This window comes from Manacus vitellinus, unplaced genomic scaffold (assembly GCF_001715985.3).
Source record: "Manacus vitellinus isolate BGI_N305 unplaced genomic scaffold, ASM171598v3 scaffold_153_pilon, whole genome shotgun sequence".
NCBI classification, from domain to species: domain Eukaryota; kingdom Metazoa; phylum Chordata; class Aves; order Passeriformes; family Pipridae; genus Manacus; species Manacus vitellinus.
Window position 1 is genome coordinate 75,441 of NW_021939087.1, and position 22,167 is coordinate 97,607.

General features: G+C 48.7%; 1 protein-coding gene across 2 annotated transcripts; it reads left to right on the forward strand.

Moving 5' to 3' along the window:
- The first annotated feature begins 357 nt into the window (after positions 1–357).
- PURG (purine rich element binding protein G) lies at positions 358–17,547 on the forward strand. 2 transcript variants are annotated; one of them, XM_018069397.1, is made up of 2 exons: positions 358–1,196; positions 17,524–17,547. In XM_018069397.1, exons 1-2 carry the CDS (start codon positions 366–368, stop codon positions 17,533–17,535), a joined length of 843 nt encoding a protein of 280 aa, XP_017924886.1. In that variant the 5' UTR covers positions 358–365; the 3' UTR covers positions 17,536–17,547. The 2 variants fall into 2 exon arrangements, with proteins under 2 accessions (XP_017924886.1, XP_008922922.1); XM_008924674.2 differs by lacking the exon at positions 17,524–17,547 and having other exon boundaries at positions 358–2,123.
- The last annotated feature ends 4,620 nt before the right edge of the window (positions 17,548–22,167 follow it).

Below are 22,167 nucleotides of genomic sequence, written 5' to 3' on the forward strand. Positions count from 1 at the left end.
CCCCCCAAAACAGGAGCACCATAACCCACCCCCGTGGGGTAGCTGGAGGGTCTCTAGTGCCACAGGGGCAGGACAGGGGAGCTGGGGGGGCTGCAGGGCAGGGAGTGCTGCCGGGGGCCGAAGTGACACTGGAATTAGGGCTCCCTGCTCCGGGGGAGGATGTTGGAGCCGGAGCACAGGAGGGGAAGAGTGTCTGGGATCGTTTGGCTGCGATGCTGCGTACTGTGGCAGCCGAGAGGGATGCAGGAGCCTTTGTAGAGAGAGCGGCGCTGAACGGAGCTGCTGCCGAGGAGCCAAGCAGGCCCCTGGTGCTGATGTTGTCGTTTGTGTCTCTGTTGTGTATTATTTCCAGCTGACTGGTAAAGATGGAAAGAGGGAGAGGAGGAGGAGGAGGAGGAAGGAACCTGGGAGGCTCTGGCCTGCACAGGAGCGTTTATTCCCAGTCCCAACAGCAGTACCACTACCCTGCCTCCTCCCAGGGGAGCTGCATGGAGATCCAGGAGCTGGCCTCCAAGAGGGTGGACATCCAGAAGAAGCGGTTTTACCTGGATGTGAAACAGAGCTCCCGCGGCCGCTTCCTGAAGATCGCCGAGGTCTGGATAGGAAGAGGCCGGCAGGACAACATCAGGAAAAGCAAGCTGACCCTCTCCCTGTCCGTGGCTGCCGAGCTGAAGGACTGCCTGGGGGACTTCATCGAGCACTACGCCCACCTGGGCCTGAAGGGCGGCCACCGGGGGCACGAGCACAGCAATGACAAGGAGCAGCATCCCCGGAGGCGGCAGCAGCACCCGCCGCCCTCGCCCCCGGTGTCCGTGGGCTCCGAAGAGCCCCCTCACAGCGTCCTCAAAACGGAGTACATCGAGAGGGACAACAGGAAGTACTACCTGGACCTGAAGGAGAACCAGCGCGGGCGCTTCTTGCGGATTAGGCAAACCATGAGCAGGGGACCTGGCATGATGGGCTACTTTGGCCACAGCTTGGGACAGGAGCAGACGATCGTCCTCCCGGCGCAGGGGATGATCGAGTTCAGGGATGCTTTGGTCCAGCTGATCGAAGAGTACGGCGAGGGGGACATAGAGGACCGGCGGGGGGGAGGCGACGAGCCCCCGGAGCTCCCCGAGGGCACCTCCTTCCGAGTGGACAACAAGCGCTTCTACTTCGACGTGGGATCCAACAGGTACGGCATTTTCCTGAAGGTAAGTGAGGTGAGGCCGCCCTACCGTAACACCATCACAGTCCCCTACAAAGCGTGGACACGGTTCGGGGAAAATTTTATCAAGTACGAAGAAGAGATGAGGAGAATTTACAACAGCCATAAAGAAAAAAGAATGGATGCCAGAGGGGACAGTGGTGAAGAGCAAGAGGGTCTGGAATAGAGTGCATTGGACAAATAACGAAACAAAACAAGCAGAAATTGGTGAGAGGGACTGACCTATAGTAATTCCAAGTTGCCCCAAGTTTTTTGTAAAGTCCTTTTCTGGGAGTTCTTGCTAACTCTGGTACATAATGTTATAGGAGTCTGGTTATCACGTTAAATTACACCCAAAACATCTCCGTATGTCTTAGGAAAGGACCAGCCTCCCGAGTCCGTATGAGTCAGCTGCTTCGAGTGTTGAAGACTATGGAAGTTCGCGTATCAGCACAAACAAAATCCGGCACTCTGACCTTTAAATAGTCTAGATAAGGCTTGTGTTGCACTTAAACATGATACAAAAGTACCCCCACCCCAAACCTTAAGATGAAACGTATCACTTTCTGCTTATCACGGGTTTTCCTGGACTGGCTTCTGCCCGTGCTCGGTCCAAAGGCTGAGCAGTGCCACTGTAGAGCGTTCACGGCCAAAATCAAATCCACGTGAATTGCTGGTCTGTGCGAGGAGGGAGAGAGGTTTTAAAATTGGCATCTGCTGGTTATTGGGTGGGAAACAACAGTCTGTGTGGGTAAAACCTCGATAACCAGTCAGACCTGGGTCACGTGCTGGTGAAGGGCAGAAGATTTGTTACTCATTCCGTAGTTTTGTGCTGACTGGATAACCTGAGTCTCCCGGGATAGCAGAGCTCTGCTCGAGCGCTAAGCCCTCTGAATTAGTGGCAATGAATAATAACCCACTCCTCATCTCCGTGTTCCGCCCGTGTGAGGCTGGCCATTTTTTTTTTATTATTATTATTATTATTTTTAATGCATTTTGCCCGAAATTTCAGAAGGTATTTTTGTACGAGGTGTGTTACGGGTTCCAGCAGGCGACTGTGGAGTGGGTGCGGGGAGGTGGATGGAACGCTTCTCTCCCAGGCGTGAGATTAATCCGGTCACGATGTTACCTGTGCCAGGAAAACACCCTGGGCGTGAGAAAGACCTCTGGGGGGTTTGGTGCACCGCTGCATTCATAGGCAAAGGCACCTCTGTCAATGCTCACCCGCGGCGCATTTCGGAAGCCCTGGTGGGCACCATGTCGGGTTTTCTGTCCTGTTGATTTTCCAGGTGGTGTTGTCGTTAGGAGGTGGTATCCATGCCCTACCATCACCCCCCTTTCCCACTCGCTCGGAGCTGGAGCTGCCATTGAGCAGTTCCAGTCCAGTGTGGGTGTCGCCCCGCTGGAGCCTTTGTGACGTCAAGTTTTGCATCTCACGATATCGACTCTCTGCCTGGAGGGAAAATGGGTGCAATTACCCGGCTGGGAGGTTGATGAAAGATTTTGTTGTTTCTTAAAACGTGAATAATTTATAGTGTAAGGGGCTTGTCCACTATTTGGGTGACCAGCTCCTTCCCCTGGAACCAGCGGGAGTTTGATTGAGCTCCAGGTACTTCCAGTAGCGTGCTGCTCACCTTTAAGCTTGTTTGAAATAGGCATTTCCATGTCTAATGAGAAATTCATAATCATTCGGATCGTTTAATTACAGAGTGGCCGAGTGTGCACGTGGGACCAGCTATTTTTCCATGCAGCCATTACATGTTTTATTTTTTAATCTTTTGAGAAACATATTTATTTCCAACCAGACCATTCACCGCTCCGAGTCTGGACCCACCTGCATGACCACACTCAATCCAAATGCTGTTGCCTGTTAAGGTCATAATGAGAAAGGTTGGGGAGGCAGGGTTGGGAACCAAGAGGATAATCTGGACTTTAGTTTGGGTACTAAAACTGGTTGATCTGTTTTAACTTAGGGAAAAAAAAAATTTAAAAAAAAAAATAAAAAAAAAATAAAAGCTTGCACCAAAGTCACCAAAGAACCTTTAGGAAAATGTTACGGTTGTGACAAGTAAGAAAGTTAATTTCACTGTTTTAGGTGATTCCCCCTTTAAAACCACATATAGCAGTTACAGCAACCAAGCCTTTGGCTTAGTGTCAAAAACTCCCATCCCTTTCTCCACAGATTGCTCTTTCAGGTCCTTTTTCAAACCTGGAGGACGTGTTTTTGCTCCATCACTTGAATCGCCCGCGGACCGTGATGAATCAGCAGGGGTTGTACCGGGGGGCGCTGGTTCATCATCACTCCCATGGCTTTGGTCCTAATGGTTTTAACAGGTCAATTAAAAAAACAAAAACAAAAAACACAAACCCCAACATTAAAGTAACTCTACATCCTGTCATTGGTGTGAAACCAGAATTTAGTGAATGAGTTGTTAGCGTATCGCTGACTGCTGCTGCCCGTCACAGTGCCTGAGGTAAAAAAATTCCCTTCTAGTCCAACAAGCCGGAGCTATGAATGTACAAACTTTTTACGCTCTCCTTCCCGTTTCTACGTGGCTCGACATCTCCCCATCCCTGCCTACCTTCGCCTCAAGGGATCGTAAAAGCTCCTGCGTTGGAATTAGCCCGAGTGACCACGTGTGTTGTAAGTGATCATGCCTTCCCTGTGTTCCTGTAGTGTTGGTGAGGAAATTACTCGTCATTGGAAAGGGATGTTTTCTTCACCGTTTTAGAAGGAAAAAAGGATGCAAAGTGGCTTTCCTTATAGCTGCCCATTTTTTAAGAAAAACCTTTATCTTTTGTTGATTAATTGGCCTTCCGATGTCATTAGATTGTTATAAATATCACCCAGGAATCCAGCGTCTGCTGGCTGCCGGGCTGGGCTCGGTTCTGGCACGCAGGTATCCCGTAGGATCCGCTAATGCATTTACTCCCCTGGCATGGGGTGCACCTTAGTATCCAAACCTGGATCGGGATCTTCACGTTCACTGCCGATCACCCCTGGGCAGACCAGTAGCTACGGGTTTCCACCGCGATGGAAGGAACTGGCGTTTGCAGATGTTGGGTTGGAGAGTGATGGGTTTCCACGTGATGGGAAGCACCGGTGTTCGCAGATGTTGGGTCGGAGGGTAATATGGGTGCGCTGCAAGTGCAGCAATGCAAGTCTTGAACGGTGAGATTCGGAAACGGGTCCCTTTGTGTTTTTGGCAGCGCGTCTCCAGCTTCCGAGCGCGGTGGCAGCGTGGGCTGCTGGTGTGCAGGAGGGCCCAGCGAGATGCTCGGGAGCACCAGATCCCTGATGCGTTTTAAATGTTCACTCCCAACCCCCCGAAACTGCCATGTCCCTTAAACTTGAGAAAACACAAGCTTATTTGCACTAGAAAGAACGGCCAAAAACAATCCTTAGGAGGACAGGGTGAAGAGCACCGGTCTGAACCTCTTTTTCTCATGAGAGAATTTCCTATTCAAGCCCTCACCTCTGTTTCAAAATTGTATGGTCCCGGCAGAAAGTCTGTCAGTTGAATGATTAAATCCTAATGCACTTTATATTGTGTAAATAATATTAGGAGCACATTTCTGCTCCCGCTCTGGTAAGGGGATGCTTTGATAACGTAGTCTAATGCTGAGAGAAGCTGTCTCCTGCATGCATGTGTCTGTTAGAGACCTGTTGCACCTGCTCGGTCCAGCTCCGCTCGTATGTTAGAGGAGGACAGGCGCTGTATTGAGGATCCTCTCAAGCCACCCCGGGTGGGATGATTTGGTTTTTTAAGTTGCAAATGTGCAGAGCTGCTGAGCGTCCTCAGCTCTGCCGTCGTGGTGGCTCCTCGCCCCTTCTGCAGATCGGGCCCCCTGTGTTGCTGTCGAGGCTTAAAACTGGGCTTTTCACGTCTAGTCTTGACAAAGCCAAGTCCAGCATCTCCCTCGTTCTTGGCTTTCCCCGCTGCTGGCGCAGAAGGTGGGGCGGTCCCTAAAAAGCTTATCCCGGGTGGAAAGGGGCCTTGGGGGCTTTCCCTTGCCTTTCAGCTGGGGAGGTGGGGGATGTTGTGTTGAGTCCGGCCCATCGAGCCGGCTTCCTTGGGAAAGTACAGAGCTATGGAAGGGTTGGGAAGCGTTTTGCACTGGTGTGGTGAGGGCGGCCCGCCGGGCGCTCCGAGGGGATGGCAGACCCCACCCTCGGGGGCTCCTGGCGTGGAGCCCGGGCGATGGACTTTACCCAGCGAGAAGCTGCAGCGGTTATTGGTATCTACTCGTCGTCGTAAGTGTTTCTTATCTGTATCCGATATATACCAATCCATATTCACATATAGGCATTACTATATTTATGTGACTATATTGTAGCCTGTAGTAGCTCGTAGCGAAATAATCTTATTTATCTGAAGTGCGCAGTCTGAGGAGGGGACGTCCGCTCCTGCCACTGGTCTGGAGAAAGGTGTTGGTTCACCCAGAGCTGGCTGGGAGCTCTTGGTCACGGCCCTCGTGAGCATCCCTTAGGTTTTCAGCAAGGCTGAAAGGGAAAACATAGTCAAAAGGAGGCAAAACTCTTCCTTGGAGGCGTCGTTGAGGCGAGGTGAGAGCTGTGCGGAAGAGGCAGCTGCAGGTACTCCTGGCCACGTTGTGTTTCCGTGCCATTTTACAAGCCCTGGCTCTGCAGATCTGTACTACCACGTTCATAAAATCCCAAGCAGAAGTATTAAAATCCCATCCTTTATACAAAAAAAACCCCCAAGCAATTACCAAAATCAATGTCAGCACATTTGTTTTTTCAGCTACAGATGTCATAGTCTGGTAATTGCATCATTTTTTTTTCCCCTATGCCCTATTGCAGTGCCCTAAACTCCCAGGGATGGGAGTTGGTGGTGGTTAGGAAGCCTAGTGCTTGCGTGACTTGCAGTCCTGTTATCCAATCCTAGTAATTTTTATAGGAGAAAAAGGTTTATTATTGTGTATTTTTATTGGGCAGATTTTGCACCAGGTCAAAAATTACTTAATAAGTGATTTCAATTCCATGGCATTCCCTCTTTTGCTGTACATACAGTAGATATATACAGTTTATGAAAGAGTTCCTAAAGAGAATTAGACCTTCTGTTTAATTTTCTATGCTGCTTCCTCCAAAATTAAATTGCCCTTTATTTTCAGTTACTTAATGTGTTGTGCTGTTTAAAATTCACCTTTCCCCTCCTACCCCTCCATTCCTTTCAAATAAAGGTTGTGTTTGAAATGAAGAGTTTATTCAAATGAGAGTGGAATTAAAGGCTACACCATAAGCTATATGGAGGCTGTCACCTCAGAGCCTTTGCCAAAATGTGTTGGTTTGGGGTGATCCAGTCTTGCCTAAAAATGGCTGAATTCTGTCTTGAGCACAGGAAAAAAAACCCAGCTAGGGGACAAGGTGCTTCTGGACTCGGGTGATTTGGAAAAAGCTAAAGCCAGACCTCCTGCTGTTCTGTTTCTCCCAAGTCTGCAGATGGGCTGACTCCATTTTTTCCTCCTGATATTTTGTCCGCCCATGCTCAGTTCCCCACCTGCACCTCCATAAAGGCAACGGTATTCTAAAGCATCGAGGTGAAATAAAATACCAAGAGCTCCTGATAGATGACATGGATTGAAAATTGGTTTTCCTGAAATGTCAGGGCATAAATTGAGGTTTTATAAGCCGGATGTCGTTTTGGCATTTCTGTGATGGATGTAATTAGATCGTTCCTTCCACATGCCGAGGGAGGCATCACGCGGAACCTGAACCTGCAGCCCCAGGGCTCTCTCACGTACATGATCTTCTAGAAAGGTGTAGGTACCTGCTGGTGTTCTCGTGTTGAGTGTGGTCGTGCTCATGCTGACCTAGCCTCGAGGGGCCTGGCTGCCACCCCAATAAAACCATCATTAACGACTCGCTAATTCATCTTCTTAATTGCTAGGCTACCTCAAAACGCTTGGAGTGGCACATGGAAAATTGCTAACTCTGTACAGAGTAGCCACCGTAAATTAGAAAAGACATATTCCATCTTTTAGGTGTTCCAGACCCATCCTACATACTAGTATATTCAACAGGGTGAGATAATGGCTCCTGCCTTGGCCGTGCAGGCAGTCAGATGGATTTCTGAGGCGCGGTGGGGGAAATCCATCCCGAAGGCAGAAGTTTGCGTCTGTTCCTTCGTCGCCGATCGTTTGCCGCGCGGAGATTAATTGGAGGCAAAGATCCCCCTCGGTGCTGGGTGCTGGCAGCCGGCTGAAGCCGGGAGGCTCTGTGCCCGGCCCCACTCAGCACTGCACTGACAGGACACCCCTGAGTTCACATGTGGGCACAAATTAACGGGGAGGCAAGGGAGAGAGGAATATTAGGAATATTATCTACATGTATACGCATAGTCGTGTTTCCCCTGTTTCCGGTAGGTTCTTCCCTTTGAGACGTTAAAACGTTATCTGTCGTCTTTGCCGTTTCCCGTGTCGGGGATGTTCGACGTGCAATAGGAGCAGGGAGGTGGATTTCCCAAGCAATAGCAGCATACTCTACTACTACCCTTAAATCTTTACACTGCAAATCGTGTGCAATAGAGTCTGCGTTTCAAAACAGCAGAGAGTATGTGGGATAAAAGACACGGGTTAACCCCAGGCTCTTACAAGTATTCCCATCTGGTCTTTGTTCGGAGCACATGTTGTTGGCACAATGCTGAGGGAGAGGGGGAGTAAGAGCTTCCCACTGAGGTAGAGGAATGAAAAGGCAGGAGGGGGTGGAAGGAAGCGAGGACAAGATCCGTGCTCCAGGGAATCACAGAGCATGACGAGTTTTATCTGTAGTAGGAGGAACAGGCGGCACCGTCGGCGCTGGAGTTCCGTGGAGCTGGGGAAGGAGGCAGAGAGCCTGGGTGCTCCACTCGGGGACCAGGGTGGTTCTCTTGGGCCGGTTCTCCTTCCTCTTTGGGAACAGTAACGTGCTCTGCAAGTGTCTAATCTTGCCAACAAACCCATCGGGGCTGAGTGTGTCCGATGGATGGAATGTCTGCTTTTCCAGCTTGCTTTTTAAGACTCAAGTGGCTTGGCTCTTACCGAACTGGGAGGCTTGCTCAAGAATACCTGCGGAGGCTTAGGGGAGCACACAAGTGTTGGTGACCTCTAAGGTTTGCTCATGCCATCCCAATTTATGGATGCTCTTGTGTGCTTTTCACTGGAGCCTTGCTCCAGGAGCCAGCTGAGTGATGGAGTGTTGTGTTATCGATGGGGCAGCTGCTCTTTTCCATTGCAAGGGAAAGGTGTTGGTGAAGGCTGGAGGGGATCAGAGGGAAAGAAAGCAGCTTTCAAGAAGCAATTTCTGTGTGCCTGTCTTTGCAAAAGGGTTGTGTCATTTCTAACAAGACTCTGCAGATGATCACCACTTGTATTGCCTTTGTTTTCCTGAGCCCCGCTCGGGTGTTAACAGCTGTTGAAAGCTGTGCTTTGAACCAGTGAAGTGCTGGAATAATTGCGAGGACTCTGGAAAAGCTGTCAGTGTCTCAGGCTGGGCCTCCTGATAATGGAGACGGGATCACTTTGGCTTTATCCTGCCTGTGCCTATGTTCCCCACCACTAAAACGGGGTGAATGATACTTCCCTACCTCAAAGGGGTGTGAGAAAGAGGAGTTTGTTTGGCATCAGAGCTTTTGTGGTGATCTGATGCTGACCAATACTGATGATCACCAAGAGCAGGAAAGGGAGAAATTTGTTGTGAAATTGAGTGTTTGGAAGGTTTGGAACATACCTGACTCCAAACTTAAGTTTGCAAGGGTGCCTCTAATGGTCCATTTCAGGGCCCACACAGCAAAAAGCATTCTTATTTTTCCCAAGTTGAACGACCTGGCAAAAATCTGCTCTTTCAAATCTCCCACGGTGGATATTCCCAGCCTCCCTCCCCAAGCTGTCTCCCCCTGCTTCTTCTCAGATACTTCTCATGCTGTCCAGTCTGTGTGTCCCTTCCTTCCATTTAATTCTGTTGCTTTTTGCCTTACAGACCGTGCTCTCCAGAGGAGATATGGAAACAGTTTATTTTCTTCCCTGCTGCAGCTTTTATATATAATTAAAGGCTGTTGTCAGGTCTCTTCTGCACCCTTTCCTAAGGAAATACAAAGCCTTCCACCGAGGGTAATTTTTAGCCCTCATCATGTACTTGTTGCTTTCTGATGAGTCCGTTTAAACACAAATGGAAGGAAAGCATCAAGCAGCAATATAATCTCCCTGTGCCAACATGTTTGGAAATACAGGTTTTCCCTTGTGTTCCTAACTCTCCGAGGATTGTGTGTTCTTATTGTATGAATAGTCATAGAAATATTTGCATGAACTTCTCCTTACTAGCATTTTATTGCAAGGACATCTGAGAGTTTTGTGTAGGTCTAACTAGAGAGAATTTCCTCCAGGTTCTCACTCCGTTCTGTCTCCGCTCAACACGTATATCCCAGCGCCTTCCAGAAGGGCATTTAAGCATATGACCAACATCTGTCAAGCAGCTACTCCTTCCCTCCTCTTCCTAGGGAAAAGACTGAATGTGCCAATTCCGCCCTGGTATTTTTAACATAAATTAATTATCCCTGCTGTTCCATGTTAGCAGTGTAAAGGGTGAGCTGGAGCACGCTGTGTGCTGGCAGCAGCACACCCCAGCAGCTTCACAGCATGAGAGCAAACCAGAGGGCTCACAGGGAGCAAAGCCTGGCTTTGGCACGGCTCCCACCTCTTCCCTCGGCAACTGGTGTTGAACAGGAGCTGTTTTGTCTCTTCAAGTTCCCCTTGGACCTGTTGCTGCTTTGCAAATTGTCATTTTTGCTTGGAGTATGGAGGAGTTTCCTGTGCTGCTGCCTGGTTGGGAAGTACCCGGTATTAAAAAGAGAATCTCTCCTCCAGGAAGCTGGCAGGGGGAATCTAAGGCCAGAGACCTTATGTGCAGGCAGAGAGGTGATGGAGCAGTGCTCTGGGGTAAATGAAACTCAGTGTGCAGCCAACAGGTATATTTCTGTTTGGGTTGCCTCCACGTTTGCTGCTTTTTCTTTCCTTCCAGATGTTTGAACACTCCCAAGATCTCCATAGTGCTGCTTAGAACAGATATTTGCGAGGGAACTGAGCTGCCTCCAAGGACAGTCTCTTTGCTGAGACTCCAGTGAGCACAGCAAAGTGTTTGGGAAGTGGAGCATTGTGCTGGTGGCACTTTTAAAAGAGTTTTTCCCAGGTAGATGTCTCAGCAGGGACGAGCAGAGGCCACTGACAGCCAAGAGGAGAGGGCAAGGATTTGACTCTCAGTTCTTGGCAGTGGGACTTATCCTGGGTCCAACAACTCAGTTACTGTGCACACCGCTGTAGTAAGCGATGAAGTTTTTTAATTTAAGCATTTTTAATAATACCCCCATCCTGGTAAAATTAGGGAAAGAGTTTTTTGGCTCAAATGTTTTACTTAGAAGCTGAGAGTAGGCACGGTGCTTCACAAGGTGAACCAAACCTCTGTGCGTCTTACCTCAGAGCGTATCCTTTGAAGTGGCATTTTATTTCTTGCTCCATCTGGTTGCAAAAGATCAAGGTCACTAAAGCAGAAACCCCTGTAGGTATTTATATGGCTCAGTGCATAGGGACATTTTCCTCTCACTTTGCTGGCAGGGCCCAGTCCTGGTTGTGCTTTTCTTCTTCCCATTTGGACCACTAAGAGTATTTATCAGTCCTGTTCATGTCTTGTGGGTGACCTGGCTTAAGAGCCCTAAATTTGTTTTTCTCCTTAGAGGTTCAGCACATTTTTTTAAGCCTTGCTTGTGAATCCCTCTGGAAACATTGTGCAAAACCCAAATGTGCCTCAGTTCCCTCCCTCCCCACGTGTTTTCCAACTGCTGCAGCCGATGTAGGACAAAAAGATGTGGAACTGGTTATGTTTTTCCCAGGCAGTTGTTTTCATCTGTGTCTGTTTTGGTATGATTTGGCCTTAACCATTCCAGGGATGCTGTTCTGCAGCTCTCACCTGCTCCTGCAGCCCTTGCAAGGACGGCAGGGCTCTGGCTGATGTTAACTCTAGGCTGGGGCAGGTTCTTGGGGTGATGCTGCAGCAAAGGGGGAGTTATTTAACCATCCCCTCCACGATGGTTCCCATGTGGAGTAGGGAACGAGTTACCTGGGGCAGATTTGATCATGTGCTGCTTCCTCTGAGCAGCCAGCACGCACCATGTCGCTTGTAGACACTGTCTGACAGCTTCCCCAGGGATGAGCTTTACTGCATCTGCTGCAAGTGTTGCTCTGAGCTGAGGCTCTTCCTTCTCACCAGGGCTCGATGCCATCCCTGGATCCTTTGTTACATGTAACCTTAATTTTGTTTCTCTGAATGTTGCCAGGATTTCCTCCTCCCCGGGACATTTAAATGGGGTGTAGAGCAATTAGAGTCACTTTTCTCGGAGTGCGTAACAGCAGGGTGCTTCCATATCAGTTTGGGAATCGACCCAGGGGTTTGATGTGGGTTACTAAATTCAGGCCTGTGGGATGAGCATGCCCACAGCAAAGTGGGTATGGAGATGTGGAGATAAGAGCCTGTGCCTCTGCCAGGCTCCTGTCTGCTCTCTTACACTCCTGTACTGACTCTGGTTGCTGCAGTGGGAGCCACCATGACCAGGGACCACCAGAGCCTGCCTGTGGCACCTGGGTCAAAGTGGCAGCAGAGACCTGAGCCAGGCAAGGGACCATCACTCACAGGTATTGTGTGTCACAGTATAACTCAAAGGGAAGGCATCCACAGCTTTATCCTGGATTCTGCAGCAGCCCAGCTATTTCATCCTTCCTTTTCTGCCTCATGGGACTTTTAGCTCTTGCCTGGTGCATCCGCTCTGGAGAGCACATGGACATGTCTGTCCTGGGATCGGCGTGTGCCAGCACACAGTCTGCACATAATCCTGCTGCATCCATAACAGCATTTATTGCTTATGTCAGCACAGCCATCCCTCAGTGCTGCCAGGGGTAACCCTTTGAGGTAACAAGTGATAAGTTCCTTCTAGCTGTCTTATTAAAAAAAGAATTAAAAAAAAAAATAAAAAAGAAGAAGGAGGTGCTGGAACATTTTCACGGATGCTGCCAGCTTTTAACTGTGGGTTACCTTGGTGAAGGCATATTACAGAGACTTTTCTTTTAAGAACAGCTTAAAATTGTCTGTTTGGCAGTGCGTGCTTTGTGCTGGTATGTGTGAAACTGCAAGAAAACCCCCAATCCAGAGCGTGAGGCAGAGGTGCCCATTTGCTCCTCTCTGCAGCACCAAACTGCCGTTTAACCTGTTGCTTTTCTCACCTCTTTCCTGCTCTTAGGAGACACCCATTACAGTTGGGATAACCTCCCCAAAGCTCCCTTCTCAGGCTCCCCACAGAGGGAGGTTCATCCTCCTCCTCCACACTGCAGCCCTTGAGCTGTTGCAATAAGCCCTTGAGGTGCTCTCTCAAAACCCGTACCGGTCTCTTCCCCTCGGTGAGGCTGAAGATTCTGTGCAAAACAGAACAAGCAAGAGGCCAAGTCATGGGGAGTTTTCACTTGTCTCAGCCTAAACACCAGACTCCTCCAGGCTTTCAGTCTTCCAAGAGCTTCCCATCTTTCTAGCCAAGTTGTTTGTTTGCTAGGAGAAGAAAAATTGGTAGTTTTGTGCTAGCAGTTGCTGGAGTCCTCTTTCACTAGTGAAGGCATTTTCTCCTTTGAATTTTGTTTGAATGCAGAAACTATTGTGAAATGAGAGCTGTAATACTGGGAAAGGGGAGATCAGAGCATTCCTCTGGATAGGATTTGATGCAATTTGAAGCTGCTTGTGGAAGATTGGCTGGAAGGTAAACTGATTTGGGCTAAAAAAGCTGGTGCTGTTAAACCCTATAAGTGACTCTTTAGTGGATGGTCCAAAATAGCTTTTTTATGGCCTCTGACCTCTAGGAAAGATAACTGGATTTTTGATCTTAGATTGAAGGGGCAATTTCTGCTGAAAGAAACTTGTGTTCTTTAGAAACCATCTCAGGCTGGCATTTACTGTCAAAAACATTGCATGGAAACAGACAGAAAACAAACCAAAAATCACACATGTGAGTCAAGCCCAGGCGAGCCTTGCGCTGTCCCTGAATCCGGGATAGATCCCGGTTGTCATCCACCTTTCTGCCTTCGTGGCCACCAAAATTTCCCGTAGGCACCTGCGATTATACAGGAGCTCCTGTTTTTGCAGCATCCTGCTTTGCACCTGGGCTTGATCCATTGTCTGTAGAGGTGTTGTGCCCCCCAAGGAAAAGCGGTCCCCTCCGATGTTCCTGTGCTGTGTCGGAGCCGCGGTGCCCGTACCAGGTGGGAGGCGCCGAGGTGGGCGTCGAGTTGGTTTTCAGAGCGGTGCTTGGTCACCAGCTGTTGTCTAGGGCGCTGTGGCTTTTGGTACAGCTGGAAAAAAAAACAAAAAAAAAAAGCTTTCTCGTTGAATTTCAAGTCAGGGACCTGTTTTCTGCCAAGCTACCCCCCGCCGTTTCAAATGTATTTTATTCTCCTTTTCTTTGCACTGGTCCCGTTACGCTCCGCTCAACAGCTGCTGCATTTAATCCCAGAAGCTGCAGTTGGTAGGGAGCAAAGTGATCTCCATATAACCTCTCTCTTACTCATAAGTGTGCATTATGAAGCTTAACCGCTGGTAATAAAATGTTTTGCTTTCAACATGCCGTCCCTGTGGTCCAATGTTCCCGTCTTCAGGCTCCGTCATTACAGCAGGGCGATGTGTCGGAGCTGTTCTGCTGCTCCCCACAAACCTGCCTGGTGATGCTGGACACAGGCATCTTGGATGCATGTGGATACCCAGTGAGGAGAGATGGAGAACGCGGAGCAGAGCCCTTTCGGTGGGTAGCAAGCTGGCAGTGTTGGCATTCCCAGGTGGAAGCAGCTCTTTGAGGAAGACTGTATCTTGGCAGTCAAGGAAAAAGGCGCTCGGGGTCTTGCTTGGCTGTGGCCCAAAGTGCAGGTTCCCATCTCTGTGAGATAGTCTGGCAGTGCAATCTGCTGTTAGAGCCTCTTCAGAGACTATGGCAGGACGTGGGGGAGCAGGAACAGATTGCAATCCTGCTACTTGGTTGGGGTTTTTTCACCCCTTTCACAACAACTCTGCAGGTTCATGTTTGGGGTTTTTTTTTGTTTGTTTGTTTGTTTGTTTTTATTTCCTGCATACAAAAAAAGGGCATTTTCATGTCATCCTGCACGATGGTGGGGAAAAAAGATGCTCCTCGCCCACATCTAATAACCATACAAAATGCAGAAATTCTGCTTGAGGAATTTCATTTTTGTTTACACACCACTGATGCTTTCATTAACAGCATCCTTTCACATGTAAGTACTCGAGATGCCGTATGAGCTTCCTACTCTAAACCGAAAGCAGGGTTTTCCAAGCAGGGATGTCCAAGCATCATTTCTGTGGTACAGTGGGTTGCATCAGCCCCACAACTGGTTTCTGTTGGACAGGATGTGGTTTTTCCATATTTGAGGTTTATAGCATTTGGATTCAAAGCGGAATTTCCCAGGCAGAGACCCGCCCCCACCCCGGAAGGTATCAGAATATATGGCTTTGTCAGGCAGCGATAACAGCCTTTTTCTGGAGATTGCCATTTTGTAAATAAGCTTCTTCTCGAGCAGCATGGCTCCAGCTACAAAAGATGGATGATTATTTCTTCCTGGAATCGGCCTTCCGCTGCAGGATCTGGTTTTTATTGTGATAATTAGCATAGAATTAAAAATGGCCCTGCATCTACAGTTCACCCTGTAGTTCCTCTGGTACGGAGCGATCCGGGATGGCGTTTTCTTCGGGAATAGGCTGTGCCTGGGAATCACTTCATTCGCTGATGAAAATCAGCGCAGGGGTATCTGCAGGCTTGGACGCAGCAAAAGCCTCCGCCTCCAGAAATAAATCATTGCTCCTAATAAACTTTCAAATGAGTTGTTTGTTGGAGGGTGGAAAAGTTGCCAAGGATATTTGGATGAAAATCCGAAGCGGGATTTTACAAATGCCTTTAAATTCCAGAGCTGGGGTTGGAGGTGAGGTCACGGGCAAGCAGGCAGCTTTTTCTCCTGAAAAACTGTAATAGCTTCTCTTCTTAAAAATTTAAAAGGGTTGTCACTCCAGGCAGAGGCAGAATTGTAAGGAGTGTCAGACATGGCCACTGGTGTGTCCATAGGAGAAACTGAAGCAGCAAAAGCGTGCAAACTTCCTTGTGAGAGCAGCGCAGGAAATTACTGTGCAATTGGACGCGGTGTCCTAGCGTTAGATTTATTAGCCACTTCCAAATCGTCTGCCAAAAATCCTTTCACTCGGAAGACAGGAAAGAACATGTTATAAAAAGACCTGGAAAAGGAGTGATTTTGGCACGGGAGTTTCCAGGCTGGTAATTGTCCATGCGTACGGTGTTTGGGTTTGGTCTCAGCGCTGAGGTCAGCGGTACTTAAACCAAATGCTATCCCAGTGCCTGCGCATGGCAAATGGTGAAATGTCTGGCGGGATCACGGGCACATCCACGCTCTTGTGTACGTTCCCCAGACCTTGCTGCTTTGGCAACAAGACTGGATGCATCATTCCAGCAGTTTCTTATCTGGAGGGTGGGCTGAGATGGTCGTGTTTCCCCACTGCACACTGCCCTCCTCACTGTGGGGCACTGCCAATCTCACACTGCACTTCTCCAGCTCCCATGCCTTTTGCAGGCTGCTTTCTTTCCACTTGTATGCCTGCAAAGTTGGAGTTACTTCCATATCCCCTGTATGCAGGACCCTGCTTTTTGCTTGTTTAAATCCAGCTCTTTCTGGCCGTAGTGGAAACAAGTGACCTGGCTTTGTAGCTCTCTTTTAAAATGTTCCCTGCTTCTGGAAAACCATCTCCCTAGTGCTTGGTCTCTGATGAGGAACACATCTGCAGCTGTACCTGCAGCATCCCCAACATATCCTGCCAGCTCCAGCAAGTCGATATATTTGACTTAAAAAGAGCTTTCTCCATAAAAATGATCCATACCTGCCTCAGATGCACCAGATGTTGCACAGCCAGATGTTGCCTTGTACAACCCCTTGGAGATTTGGCAGCAGCGCGTGTGGCGCCTGGGGAGCCACTTTGCTATGCTGTGACCTTTTTTTGGGGGTGCCTGCTGGAATGTAGTGAGAACTGAAGATCTGTTTTCCCCCTTTCCATGTGGCACTTTTGGGAGAAAACACCCTGTTTTCGCAAGCGCTGAGCTCCCAAGGTAAGGGGATGGGAGGGCACTGCTGGAGCATGTCCCAGCTTGCAAGGAGCAGCTTCCAGCCCAGGAATGGGACCAGCACATCCTTAGCAGGGAGATTTCCTGCCCCCTGTTTCCAGCAAGCGGATCTGATGCTTTTCCAGCATGAGTGTAAAGGTAGGACTGGATTTGTGGCTCACAAAGAAGCAGATGCCAGCAGCTAGAACAGGCAAGGGAAGTGTGTGTTTAAAGAGAGAAAGGAGGAGTGTCTGTCGTCCATTGGGATGAATCCTCCTTTTCCAGCCTCTTTCCAGGAGCGTGCTGATCCAAAGTCCTTCTCTGGAGTGTTTTCCTTCATGAAAGTGAAGCCGGGCCGTTGGTAACGTCAGTGTTTCCCAGACCGCCTTCGTCGTCTTGTCCTTGCATTCATTGTCCTTCGACTGGTAGGGTGGTTATGAGAAAAAAAGCCAGCTTAAAGCATAGTCAGAAAGCTACAATTAACGAAGCAAGCCACAGATAAATAGGTAAAATAGGCTAACCTGTAAGATAGGTGTAAAAGGAGGCAGTCTGCCGCGCGGCTCCTCTGTAAACGTGCATGATAAGCGTCGGCGAAGCTTGTTGCAGACACTGGGCAGGGCTGCTTTCGCTAGACTTTTGAGTATCCTAGTTGCAAAGACTCGTAAGTGTTCCAAAAGGCTCGTGGTTTTGGAGTGGGGTCTGTTTTTTCTGTTTTCCGTGCGCTGTGGCCACTTGCTTTCCGAATGGGTTTGTGGTGGTGGTGGAGTTAATGGAGCTGTTCTTTATAGTAACCTAAAAGGTGTCAGTCGTTTGCTCGTGTGTGTTCACAAGCTGAGCCGTGGCGTTACGCATCCCTCCGCGATGGTGTGATTTGAAGCACTTTTGGTGTGGCATGTGCAGTTGCAGTGCTGTCTGTTTGCTGTCTGTTTTTAATTTCCCCCCCCCCTCCCCGGGAGTCCCCCCCCGCCCTTTCCGTGTTCTCCCCGTGTTTCGGACACTGAACCAAACCGACGTCAGAACTAGCACTTTAAGTACTAGTAGTCACTTTGCTTCGGACTATATTGAGCACTGCACTTTTGTACATACTGTTAGCACTGAGTTCTGAACTCCTTTCTTTTCCCCACCTCTTTTCCCTCTTAGGCGCAGTGTTAATTACGTAGGGGCCATCAGAAGATAATTTTGAGGTGTGTTGGACCGTTGTCCGGTGCCTGACTTCCATTACGTATCCGTTAGCGACTTTACAGTAGGGAATTTAACCCATCCAAGCTTATTTTACACAACAGAACAGACATCTGTGTCACTGACGTCCAGGCAGACGTGGTTGCTCTAAACTTCGAGGTCCTCCGAGGAGACCCGAGCGCATGGCTTTTAAAAACACCAAAGATACGGGAGAAGTCTCAGAAGGGATCGGGATGGGATTGGAATTGAGCGGAGCGAGAGGCGTAGGGCGGACGAGACCCCCGTGAGCCCTGTGGGACAGCCCAGTTCAAACCAGTCTGAGACTCTGGTAACAATATAAAGACTGCGCTCAAGCCATTGCAATAAAAGCCATCATTGTGCCTGCACTGAAAGTGCCGTTGGAATTGGTCGTTGTCTTCAACTGCAAAAAGGTATTTTTAAGTAAAAAAGACTTGAGAGATGATTTAGAAGATGGAGCATAATAACCCTGGGGTTTGCTGTTGTTAGGAGTTAATCGGCTCTCGTGTTCAGAGGCAGTTCGGATGTGCATCGCTATTCCTGTTAAATTCCTGTGGTATTTCCATAAGGAAGGCTGGGGATCAGAGCTCCCTTGCCAGAAAATCAGTAGGGTAGAGTCTGTAGCAAACGTAGTCAGAAATCTCTAGGATTTGAAATGGGATGGTGATCCCTGGGATGCTGAATAATCCGAAATTTGATGCCCCAAACTATCCACTCTCTTCCAGCTGGGGGTGTTTTGCTTCTTTAAAAGCCCTCATGGGTTTTCACAGCAGCAAATAAATCACAATGGGTGTGGGAGTGCTACATCTCCTCCACACCAGGGTATCCACACTTGGGACTTGCTGCTCATCCTCCTTGACGAGCCCATAGTCAATCCAGATCCTTCTCTGGCAATCCTCCTTGATGGGAGCTTCTCCCTAGTGAAACTTAATGGATAAACCCCCACCATTACAGCACGATCCGTTTGAATGGAGAGAAGGGAATTAGGTCTTCTCCTTCACCGCTAGCAAGGGACCATGATGGAAATAACCTTCAGCAACAAAAAGAAATAGGTGTGTTGGGTTTCCTTGTTGCAGCAGATGAAGGATTTTTCCTAAACAACTCCAGTTTTAGTGGCTGGTTTTCTTGGGTTCCTTTTTCAATACACCTTCAGGGGTTTGGATATTCAGCGGGAACTGATGATGGTTTAAAACTACAAATCTTGAGCAACCCCAAATATTATGCTCTTGCATCTTCTGTCACTGGACTTAAAAATGGAATCCAGATTTTGGGGTTTTTTTTCTTTCTCACTCCAGCCAAATTACCCCTGCAAATGTAGCTTTAAAGAAATAGCAGCAGGCAATGCTGCCGCTCTATCTGAGCCCCCAAAATTAGAGAGCTGAGGGGACAACCTCTTCCAAAAGTACCTCAGTGACTCAGAGCCCACAGCCACTCGCTGTCACGAGGATATAGGCAAACCCTTTGGAAAATTCACCCCTCAGCGAGCCCACCAGTCTCCTTGAGTCCTTGGAAATTAAGCTCGGGAGACAGGGGAATGTGGAACAGGTCTTTTTGTCTTTATTTTCCCTCTCAGGTGTAGTTTTTTGCCCCTTGGAGTTGGCATCTCGTCCTTTGGGAAGGTAGAATTAAGCATAGCACACCTGAGGCCTGAATGCAAATCCTAGCACAGCACCTCTCGCTTTGGAAGGGCCTTTTAGGTGGGAAAAAAAAAAAAAAGCGCTCTTGTAGGGATTTTTAACTGTTTGGGTTTTCAGATAGCTCGTGGGAAGCGCATTGGGACAGCACACAGGCGATGTTTTACTGACTTTTTCTGTTCCTCCAAGAGAGACTTCTTAATTTGCTTTGGTAGTTTAGAGTTTGTTTCCTTGAAAGTCTTTTTGGACCCATGAAAATGCCCTTGAAATGAGTCAAGTTTATCAAAATATATTGTGCACACACCCATGCACCAGCCCACGTGTACGTGCATGTCTCCCTGGGTGTGTATACAGATAGAGAAATATATTATTTCCCAAAACATTCCTCTTATTTTGATTTTTTTTGTTGGTTTGGTTATTTTATTTGGGTTTGTTTCCCCCCACCCCCCAAGGATATTAACCAAAAGGTGTTTTAAAAGTCATGGCATGAAAACTCCTAAATGTAAATCTGAGTACCTTGTGATGCTAATTAACAGGTTTTTCCTGGAACTTTATGTGATGCTTAATATTTTCCTTAGGAAGTTTTGTTTAATGTTAGATCATTGTTCTGGAGGATGTTGGTCCTACTGGCATTAAACTAATGGAAATAAAATGCATGTGTTACAAGTGTAGAAACGGTGAAGAATTAAGTGTGAACTTACTGTACGATACTGATTCTGTTTTCAAACAATCTGTTTTGCTGTTCAGTAGTTGACATATGGAAATGCCAATGTACTGTAATTTAGCACTTTTCCAATGGACCCTGTTCTCACTATGCCCGAGGGAAGAAGCGGGTTTGGCTCGGGGCTGTCTGAGCTCAGCCCCTGAACCCTTTCTGTGTGTTTCGGCACCGGAACCGCCCGGGTGGAACTTCAGCTGGAGGTTTTCTCATCGGTTCAGTGGCTGGCACAAGGCAGAGGGGTGGTGGTTCTCCGCTTCCACGGCCAAACCAGGACCATTCTGCAACTTGGTCTGGTGAAAGGCGTCCCTGCCCGTGGCAGGGGGGTTGGAACTAGGCGATCTTTAAGGCCCCTTCCAGCGCAAACCATCCTGGGATTCTAGGATTCTCTGATTTGGGTGCAGACCTCGCTGTGGGTGGATGGACTGGTGGCATCACATTCCACCAGTGCATCCCTCCGGGAGCCAGGCTGGGGCCAGGCTATCCAAGCTGAGGCCAGATGGACACAGTCCCTGAAATTCAAAGGCAGAAGGGATAACCCACCAGGCCACCCCCCTCCAGCCCAAACCCCTCCTTTCCTAGTGTTAACAGGGTGCAAAGTGTTACTTGTCATGTACTGTACTGAAAGGGTTAATTGATCAGTGACTGTATTGTACTGTATGAAAACTCATGAATTGCCTTGTATTGTTTCTAATGGACTGTTCCATGTCTCCCCACTGCCCATTCCCGACCCGCCCCCACGTTTTCCAAAGGACGCATGTTCTCAGTTAGGTCCTCCAAACTCTCTGGTGCTAAACTCTTCCGTATCCGATGGTGCTTCTGCGGACACTAACTGACCACATGCCGATCCGGAGCTTGAAGTTCACCACGTCTTTCTTGTCTGTTTGTATGAAGTCACACACACACACACACACACACACACATGAGAAAAAAATTTAAGGATAAACTTGAATTTGTTTCAAAGCCTCATTGACAATCTAATGTTTTCTATGTCTGCTTTTATTTGGGATGGCTTTTCTAGAAAGCAGCGCGCCAGCACCTTCGCTCCGGGAGGGGGATTTCGTCCCGTTCACTCCTCTGGCATCCGAGGTGAGCTGCTCCCTCGCTGGCTTTGCAGGCTCAGCCACGGGAGGTTGATCCATCAGGAGCCAGCGAGGAAGAGGAGGTGCAGGTGCCTTCAAAGATGCCCAACCCTAAAAAGCAGCTGGGATCCCCGGGCCTGCCCCATCCGTATATAGGTAGGTAGGCACTGAGGGTCTCAGAGGGGATGAACCCATCCCTTGCTTCCTGGCAAAAATTGGCTGTTAAGGAGAATGGAGGCAGAAAATTGGAGTCCCAAAGGCACCTCCATCTCCTCTTGGCATCGCTCATCTCTGCTGGCCTCCTGAGCCTGAGGTTTTGCAGGTGACACTCCCCTCGGATGGCGTGAACGGGGCCATCCCCTCCCAACCCCCCCCCCCGACGCGAGCTGCTTTTTGGACAAAAGAAAATCTGACTATATTTTATATCGATTTGAAAACAAAGTCTGATATTTACCCTTGTTCTCAACTGAATTTGCATATTGTTGTTTGCCACGATATTTGTTCTGTCTTCAAATAAATTTGCTTACTTGTGTAGTCTTAACTGTCTACTCGGGTTCTTACACTTGGATTTATCCCTGCTCCGAGGTGCCTGCACTGTGGCTCTCCTTTGGATGCCTCCCATGGAGGAGAGAAGGAAATCTGCCTGGGAGGAGGAATCATTTCAGGCTGTAAATGTTTCTCTCTCCGTTATCTCCCATTCATCTCCCTGGGGCTTTTCAATTTGATGCCCTTTTTTTCCCCCCGCTCTTCCATCACCAGATCCTTCTATCCGGGCGAGTGCGTGGCTTCAGCCTGCTTAATTTAAGAGATTGAATTTTTTTTGTGGGCGAGGCATTTCCGACGGCAGCGTTTTGCATCTGGGAATGAAGGGATTTATGGCTGCGAGCGGCTGAAAGCTCTGGGCATCGGCGTCGGCATCCAGCGCCGGCTCTTCCTGCACATTGCATTAGCGAGGAGTTGGCATCAGTCACCGGAGACGTCTCGACGGAAGGCAGTGCCCTCAAACGGCTGGAAAACTGATTTGCACATGCGTTTCCAGGGAAGTAATCAAATCAGCCAGCAGGTTCAATAAAAGGAATAAGCAAATATTCCAGATTTGCCCGCCTTTGCGATCAAAACCTGTTGCAAGACTCGCGGGTTTTGAGGTTCCCCC

Excerpts from the sequence above, each read along its gene's own strand:
- PURG (XM_008924674.2), top strand. The coding sequence starts at position 366 with ATGGAAAGAGGGAGAGGAGGAGGAGGAGGAGGAAGGAACCTGGGAGGC.